This window comes from Herpailurus yagouaroundi, unplaced genomic scaffold (genome assembly GCF_014898765.1).
Source record: "Herpailurus yagouaroundi ecotype Mexico unplaced genomic scaffold, PumYag 141, whole genome shotgun sequence".
Classification (NCBI taxonomy): Eukaryota; Metazoa; Chordata; class Mammalia; order Carnivora; family Felidae; genus Herpailurus; species Herpailurus yagouaroundi.
Genome location: NW_024412396.1, coordinates 855,976 through 865,291, shown reverse-complemented (window position 1 = coordinate 865,291; position 9,316 = coordinate 855,976). Strand labels below are relative to the sequence as shown.

Genomic DNA, 9,316 nt, shown 5'->3' with positions numbered 1-9,316 from the left:
TTTTTGGCCATTTACTAGGTCATACTGTTTCTTATGATTTCTTTCTTCCTTTCCACACCAGTATTAAGGAACTCTATACATTTTCCTGCATAAGTTGTCAGTTTTCCATATCTCCTGAGGGGAAAATTGTCTGAGACTTGGAAATGGACAAAAGAGATTATTGTGTGTCCTCCCATTGGAGTGCCTGGAGTTCTTTAGCAGATCTACAGGGCTGGACAGACACTACAGAAGTGTATACCTTTCCTTGACCTGCAGTATAGAAATGAAATTGTACAAAACTGAGTATAATGCAGATATTTCCTGTTCATCGCAGTGCAACTGAATTTTGTCCAGCAGAAAATATACATTTCTACAAACCAAGATCACACTTGAACCATTTTTAACATGTTACTGATTTCCTTATTAATTAATGAGTCCAATAAAACGGGTTTATTTATGAAGTTATTCAATAACATGGATTTATTTTTAAAATTTTCATGATAGCTACTCTTTTTTACTTTTAGAAAACATTATATTTAAAATTTTTTTTAAATTTATTTTTTGAGAGAGAGACAGAGCAAGCAGAAGAGGGGAAGAGAGAGTGAGAGAGAGAGAATCCCAAGCAGGCTCCACACTGTCAGCACGGAGGCCGGCATGGGGCTTGAGCTCAAGATCTGCAACATCATGACCTGAGCCGAAACCAAGAGTTGGATGCTTAACCGACTGAGCTACCCAGGTACCTCGAAAACATTATATTTTAGCACTTCACACTTTCACTGGTGTTGTTTCTTTTGCTGACCTATTCTGACCTATTCTGCTTGATTACTCACCTATCTTTCTAGGCTGTGCTCAGATACCCTCTCCTCTGATCTTTCCCTTCTCTAGGCACAGAACTATTGTCTCAGCCTTAATGTGTTCAGCTTTTACTAGTGCTCAATGCATTCTACTAAGATTATTAAATTACATTATAATTATACCAAAGTGCAATCAAAGGGTATATTCAGTGAGAAAACTTCACATGTGCTGTCTCACTCTTCTGTTCTTTACTGTAGTTCTTCAAGGCAAGGTGGCTTTTACTAACCACACATTTACACCAAACGCTTTCCTTCCTTCCTTGTAATTGGGTTAGAATTCCTCTGTTAAGCAAATTGGTTTCTAACTTACACAGCTTTCCCATAATAAGACTACAGGGGGAAAGAATGTGTGCCTCCTGTACCTGGAATGGAAATTTAGGAATGTTAAGAGAACCGTAAGCTCAAGAGTCACTTATGCTGGGACAAGTCATCCAGGTGGGGCCTAATACCTAACCGAACTGCAATTTCAACCTCTCCCAGAAATGTAGTCTCAACTGGTCGGTTAGGAAATTTCTGGTCAGCACCAAGGCAGTAATCGTTCAGATGGGCTCTTTTCGCACCCCAAAGGAAGGTGAGGTAATTGGCATGATAAGCCTCCACTGCTCTTCCCCCTAAAGGAAAGTGACCCTCCCTGAAACAATCCTTTGCTTTCTTTTGCTAAAATTTCCTTGCTCCACAGCCCTTTTGTACAGCTCTTTGGAGCTCCTTTCTGATGTGGTTTTGGGATGGTGGGGGTCCAGAGCTGAAGGCCAAGAAAGAATTCTTAAGACATTTTTGGTGCAAAAAAGTGATTTTATTAAAGCATGAGGATAGGACCCACAGGCAGGAAGAGCTACACTGGGGTTGTAAAGGATGACTGATTATATACCTTCATGTTGAGAGGGGGTGTGGGACAGCCTAAGTCTCTAAGGAATTTGGAAGCAAGGTTTCCAAGACCTTGAGGGGCTAGCTGCTGTTAGGAAAAGATCATTTACTACTGTCTAGTAAAATGTTAGTCATGAGACCCTTCAGGTGAATAGCAGTGGGCCATATGCTTGGAAGATGATTCCTAACATATACCTTGGGGGGGTAGAGAAAAAGGAAGTTTCCAAAGGGATTTTTACAGGGTCCTGGAGATCAGGCTAATGTCAAGCTAAGGTTGTCTTTCGCCTCTAGCAAAGTATGTGCCCCAATTTTTCCCCTATATTTCTTTTGCCTTTGTTCTCCACATCAGGATGAGTCATTCAATAAGGTGCTATGACTTTGGGCTTACATACTATTTTTAGCTAAAACAAAGGAAGAACAGTGTGGGGCTGGCAGGTTATGGAAAGATGACCAGGAAAAGTATAGTAAACAAAAGTAAAGTTTGTTATGCAGAGTTAAGTTTGTGCCTTCTCCATTGATAAAAAAATAATAATCTTTATGCCAAAGAGTCATCTTTTAGGGTGGTATATTCTGGTCTCCTATAAGAAAAAATCCTGTTAGCCTAGCTCGAATCTCATGACCATCATTTGGCCCAGTAGAGGAGATTGGGAACCTTGATGGATAACTCCACCAATACTGCATGATAAGGGAGCATGAGGCAAGCTGAGGGAAAAATACAAGCTGGCATATCCCACTCCCCAGATGGAATATGTGTGATATTCCTCAGATGCTCCTGGCTACCCAAGAACAAAGGAAGGAGGTTTAAGTGCTTGCCATGGTGATGTGGGAAAGTAAGGCAAAAGCAAAATTAAATTCCCTTACTGTAAGCAGCCCATTGACAAGTCTTTGAGACCAGCAGAGTGATCTCCCTACCGGAGCTCAGCTGCCTTGATGATGACACTTTGCTTTGGGCAACAGGAACCTTGGCTTAACATTTTCCAAACCTAGGGGAGCCTGGGTGGCTCAGTTGGTTAAGTGTCTGACTTTGGCTTAGGTCATGATCTCGTGGTTTGCAAGTTCAACACTTCAGCTGTGCTGACAGCCTGGACCCTGTTTCAGATTCTGTGTCTCCCTCTCTCTGTCCCTCCCAGGCTCATGCTTTGTCTCTCTCCGTTGCTCTCTCACTCTCAAAAATTACATAAACATTAAAAAATTAAATAAAACAAAACATTATCCCAACCTCCAGGATCCTGTAAGTCTACTTCCTTTATGTCAAGTGCCCCAGGATATATGCTGGCAATCATGCTCCAGGATTATAGCCCCTCTGATATCCATCTGAAGAGTCTCATGACTGAGGTTTTATTAAATGGTAGTAAGTGGTGTTTCCCTAGCAACAGCTAGCCCCTCAAGGTCCTGGAAATCTTGCTTCCAAAATTCCTTACAGACTCTATCCCTGATCCCTTCCAACCTGAGAGTATATAATGAGTTACCCTTCACGACCCCTGTGCAGCTCTTCCTGCCCATGGGTCCTGTCCCCATGCTTTAATAAAATCATCTTTTTGCACCAAAGACATCTTCAAGAATTCTTTCTTGGCCATCAGCTCTGGGCCCCACGAACCCCCCCATCGCCCCAAGACTTCACCACTGCACACAAAAAGGGGAAGAATAGGAAGGGGAACATGAACCCCAATATTTATAGCAGCACTATCAACAATAGCCAATGTATGGAAAGAACCCAAATGCCCATAGATGGATGAATGGATAAAGAAGATGTGGTATATATACACAATGGAGTATTGCTTGGCAATCAAAAAGAATGAAATCTTGCCATTTGCAACTACGTGGATGGAACTGGAGGGTGTTATGCTAAGCAAAATTAGTCAGAGAAAGACAAATATCATATGACTTCACTCATATGAGGACTTTAAGAGACAAAACAGATGAACATAACGGAAGGGAAACAAAAATAATATAAAAACAGGGAGGGGGACAAAACAGAAGAGACTCATAAGTATGGAGAACAAACTGAGGGTTACTGGAGGGGTTGTGGGAGGGGGGATGGGCTAAATGGGTAAAGGGCATCAAGGAATCTACTCCTAAAATTACTGTTTGCAGTATATGCTAAGTAACTTGGATGTAAATTAAAAAAAATAAATTAAAAGAGGGGGAGAAGAATAGGGGCACAGTTGATTGAGCATCTGACTCTTGGTTTTGGCTCAGGTCATGATCCCAGGGTTGTGGGATGAAGCCCTGAGTTGAGCCCTGTGGAGACCTGTGCTGAGTGTGGAGCCTGCTTAGGGCTCTCTCTCTCTCTCCCTCTCCCTCTCCCTCTCCCTCTCCCTCTCCCTCTCCCTCTCTCCACTGTTTGCACACTCTCTCCCTCTAATAAAAGGATAGTTCCTGACAGTAAATGAATATGCAGCTATTCAAATGGGGTTAAAGAAGTGGATGTGGGAAAACCCAAGCAACAACATAAAGCTATTATACTAATTGGGCTTAAATCCATTTTCCTCCTATACTGTTTTGGACCATCATCTTTTTATTTTCTTTTTCTTTTTTTTTTATGTTTACTTATTTTTGAGAAGAGACAGAGCATGAGTCGGGGAGGGGCAGAGAGAGAAGGAGACTCAGAATCCAAAGCAGGCTCCAGGCTCCGAGCTGTCAGCACAGAGCCCAATGCGGGGCTTGAACTCACAAACTGTGAGATCATGACCTAAGCTGAAGTCAGACACTTAACTGACTAAGCTGCTCAGGTGCTCCTATCATCTTTTAACACTTTAACAAGAGGAACTTTCAAAGTTTTTTAAATGGGGTATTTGTGAAAACTTACTGTGGGTGACCAGAAAAGACTATTCTGAAATATGACTATAGGAAACCAAAATATGCCACCACAAAATATTCCACTACATTTTTAAAAGTTTATTTATTTATTTTGAGAGAAAGAGAACACAAGCAGGCTAGAGGTAGAGAGGGAGAGAGAGAATCCCAAGTTGACAGTGAGGAGCCCGATGTGGGGCTCGAACTCACCATCCTGACCTGAGTCGAAATCAAGAGTGGGACTCTTAACAGGATGAACCACCCAGGCACCCCTGCCATTACATTTTGAAGCAGCTTTTATCAACTGAGAAAAACAATCAGTATTCCTCCTCATATGTAGATTGATTATTGATGCAGAATTACTGGTTTAACACTAATCTCTTGTGAGTTTGGTTTATATAGGTCATCATCTCCCCACTGTCTGCTCATCCCCAGGTGCAGTGAAAAATTGCAAACCTGTGGTGCTGCTCTTGGCACAGGATGACCAACCTAGATTCATTGGCTACTCATTGAGGCCAGACCTCTAGGACTAGGAGCACAGCCACCTCGCTGAAAATGTTCATACCTTGGTCTTTTCTCTGATTGTTTCAGGACTGGAGTCTTTCAACAATGCAAGAGGCTAAAGAACACAAGGTGCTTTAGTGTTTAGTATTTCTCCTCCCCATACCTGCCTGAGGCAAAATTATATGAAGTGAAGACTTATCTTTCTCTGAATCTCTCTTCCCCATTTAGCAAACAGAATTCTCGTGGACTCTGCTTACTTGTGTCCTCAACAGTTCATTTTGCAATTCACTTCCTCTTTCCTCCAACAAAATTTAAGTCTTAAGACCCATTCTTGAAGGTTGCATTTTAAAGTCCTGTATTGGACTCTATTTCTCTGCCTAGTGAAAATGGTTATTATCAGGTAAACTCATTTCTGTGATTATCTTCTACTTAATGTATTATTCCTCAAGAAACATAATGCCTTAACCTATCCAAAATGCATGAATTTCCTTAGAGATATGTTTGGTGAATGAGTCCAGTAACACACACCTTAACCTTACACTCAGCACAAATCATATCCAAGCATAATCTGCATCACACACCCTGTAACACCTATACCAGTCACAGAACACATACTCTGCACATATAGCATGTATAAATTTCGTACACATTGGAATGATATAATTTATTTAAGGAAGGGAAGATCATTTAGCTCGGGGAGGTGCAAGGAGAGTCATTATCAGGAAAATCCCTGGTTCAGTAAAAAAGAAAAGCCATAAGAGGTAAATCTTAAAAAAAAAAAAATGTAAGAGCAAATCAGGTAAATGAGGGCAGAAAGGTATTCAGGGTAGAGAAACAATGCAGGCAGTTTTAATATCAAGAAACCTTGTGGTACATAACTCCAGTCGTGAGAAAACATTGGCACATACACGCAAAGGAAGGAGTAGCCAGCGCTGTTGATGTAGGCGTCAGGCTACCACTTGGGAAGTAATGGGCACTCTACTAAAACCTGGGGGTGTGGGTAGACTTTCTAATTTTTGATGTCTAACAATTGGATGTCCTCTATGCTGTCCACATACCCATTCGTGCCACAGTGGAATTCAATGTAGCTGTAGCTGCTATGTTCTCTGTAGCTCTTTTTGTTACTCTCCTGGTAGCACTGGAGGATTTTGAAGGGATGCTGGGCCCATATATATACATTTCTGTAACGATCTCTCCACTTCCTGAGGCATATATGCTCGATTTTGTGCCACAAGGTATAGATGAAGGTATGATAGTTCCTGTCTTTTGGAGCTCCTCTTTCCCTCATGAGATCATCGCATTTGTAGTCGCTGAATTTCCAGCTTGTGCTCAGGTAGTGCTGCTTCATGAATTCCCTCCAGGAAAGGTTCTGGCTGTGTATAAGCAGCCCACATAGGGGAAACAGCAGGGCCAAGATAGGGCCAAGGACCTTTAGAGAGGATGCCATCTCAGTCACCAGGGCCACCTGTGAGTCCACAGCAGGGAGAGAGGAAAGCATTATTTCAGCTGCCCTAAGAGCTGACCTCCAACTTAAAATTCCTTCCCTGCCAGTGTAGGCACTTGGGCCCAATTTTATCATTTTGTTCCCAGGCTTGAAGGTGATGAATCTCGTTAGATAATAAAGTTTATGAGAACTGAAATTATGCTAGAGCCTGAGTGAGACAAAACACAAAATTGTAAAAAATAGGTGGAGTTTATTTTGAGGATTTCAAATACCTCCTGTCTGCCCTCTCTTCCACTCCAACCAATCACCCTCTAGCTAATTCTGTCTTACGGTGCGGATCAGTTCTCAGAAGAGCGTGAGTCTGAAAAAAAAATGGCATTTTAAGCTGTATGGCTGTGAAGTGGAAAGGATTGCCACCTTTTAAGGGAATGCAGAAGATGAGTGAAGACTTGGGTGATATTTTCCAAGCAAGAAGGCTTTGGTTCCCTCAGACCCCAGGCTACAGTTACACTGATTCTGCAAGATGGTGTTTATCTAATCCTGCCTTCCTTATAACACTTCCCCAAAGCCTGTTATCACTTCTGACTACCCACATACCTTCTCAGAGGCCGTTTACCTAGTTATCATAGTTATAAACAGTCTTGATCTATTGTTAAGAATGCCATCATATAGGAGCTCCAGTTCTGAAATACCATTTTAATCAATCCTGTACTAAGATTGAAACTACCCTCACAGGAGCTACCCTGGCCAAAATTAAGGCATAGAGGTGTGTGAAAAAGTTTCCCCTTTAAACCAGCTCTCTGTCCTCATTTACCATGGGGAGTGGAGCTGGCCCTATGGAATCTCTAACCTGATTCTCAACTCTCTGAGCACTTGTGTCCTCAAATCTGCCTAATAATAGCTGCCTCACAGACTTGTGAGGGACTCTAACAAGATATGCATGTGAGAGCCCTTCTGAGAATGTTGTAGGAACACAGGGTAGGCCACCCTAAAAGGTGTCACAATAGTATATTCATTGTTTTGAATTGAAGCTACTTGGAAAACAGCCAGTACAAGGACACTCAGACCCTCCTCTGTCCCCCTAAAAGCAGAAAATGAATCTCATATGAAAGGTACCCTCCTTATACTAAGAAATAAAAAGATATTCTTATCACCAAAGATAGAGATTTTACTTGCTTAAAATTATTTTTAAAGTAGGTTCTATGCCCAATGTGGGACTCGAACTTTTAACCCTGAGATCAAGAGTTGCATGCTCCACTAACTGAGCCAGCCAGGCACCCCACCAGAGATTGGAATTTTAAAGCCAAGTAAGCTGAATAAACAAACTTTATTCCTTTTTACAAATCTACTATTTCAGCCCAGATTCTGCTTAGAATTCCTTACTAATTGGAACTCCCAAACATTTGTTTTCTCTCTCCTGTCAATTCCTCACAAATGTATTGTCTCACTATTTAAAATGTATAAAAGCTGCCTGCCTCAGTCATTTACTTGGGGTCTCCATTTCATTACTGGGCCTCCATGTGCACATAATAAAACTTTGGTGTTTTTCCCTCCTGTTAAATCTTATTTCATTTTAATTCTTAAACCAGTTGGAAGTATCTTGAAGGATGGAAGGAAATTTTTTTCCTCCCCTATTGTGTAAAGTGCTACATCGAGCATAGAAGACAGAACAGGCACTTGCTCATTTCTGGCACCCTATACCTGGCCAAAGGTCCTAACCAGGATAAAAGATCAGGATTCAAGTTGCTTCAAAATATTATGCTTGGAAAGATTGGAGGGGTTGACAGGACAGACTGTATCAGCGGGATTACTCCTGAGTTGAATTCATGTCTTTGCTTCTTACAAACTGGATCACTTTCCAATCTTAACTGTACCGTCTAGAAGTTCAGTCAGGCCCCTTCCAGTGTTTCTGGGCCTTTCCCCTCAAGCATCCTCAGCACCAACCCTAAATCTAACTCACCCTGTTCAGATCCAACACTCACGTGTCACTGGTGGTGGAAATCAGTATGTGGATCTGAAGAGCAGAGAGCCAAGAAGTCTGTGGCAGTGAAGAGAGGAATAGCAGTGAGAGGTACAGCACTCCACTGATTAATAGTGGGGGTGGGGAGACAGGGAACAGACTTACTAAGTGAACCTGTTCCTGTACCTTCTCATCTAGAACACTTGGGTTCACTCTGAGAATAGCCTAGAGCAAAGGTGTCCAACATCAAAGACTCACTTGAGGGCACAAAGGAATGGCAAGGGTCTGGGGAGAGGTAATACTGAAGAGGGGTTGTCTGGAGTTATCAGGAGACAATCAGAGATTTATCTCCTAAATTCACATCCCAAAAAACCTCTGGGGAAAATTCCCCGGATGACTAGGCTATGGTCTATGGGAACATCAGTGAAAAACAAAACAAAACACCTCTGGAGTTGTGAACTGTGGAATCTTCATTGAGAGATAAAGAGGGTATGTAGTCCAAGGTGCAATTTATGGATAAAGTGAGATCCTTGAATGTGCTTTCCATTAATGAATTTTTTAAACCTTTTTTAACGTTTATTTGTTTTTGAGAGAGGGAGAGAGAGAGAGAGAGAGAGAGGGGGAACACGAGCAGGGGAGGGGCAGAGAGAGAAGGAGACACGGAATCCAAAGCAGGCTCCAGGCTCTGAGCTGTCAGCACAGAGCCTGACATGGGTCTCAAACTTGCAAACCATGAGATCATGACCCGAGCCAAAGTTGGATGCTTAACCGACTGAACCACCCAGGCGTCCCTATCAATGCATTTCTTTGAGGGCTACTCCCAGCTAAGCCACCTTGGTTGAGTTTCTCACTGGGCCACTTTATCATCAAATTGTCATGAAGGGTAGCAAAGCATGCCACTCCAAATTATACCTC

General features: G+C 42.2%; 1 protein-coding gene across 1 annotated transcript; it reads right to left on the bottom strand.

Moving 5' to 3' along the window:
* Positions 1-5,810: 5,810 nt before the first annotated feature.
* On the bottom strand, positions 5,811-6,456 carry EDDM3B (epididymal protein 3B). The gene has a single exon (XM_040476435.1). It carries the CDS (start codon positions 6,442-6,444, stop codon positions 6,007-6,009), a length of 438 nt encoding a protein of 145 aa, XP_040332369.1. The 5' UTR covers positions 6,445-6,456; the 3' UTR covers positions 5,811-6,006.
* Positions 6,457-9,316: the final 2,860 nt, after the last annotated feature.

Excerpts from the sequence above, each read along its gene's own strand:
- EDDM3B (XM_040476435.1), bottom strand. The coding sequence starts at position 6,444 with ATGGCATCCTCTCTAAAGGTCCTTGGCCCTATCTTGGCCCTGCTGTTT.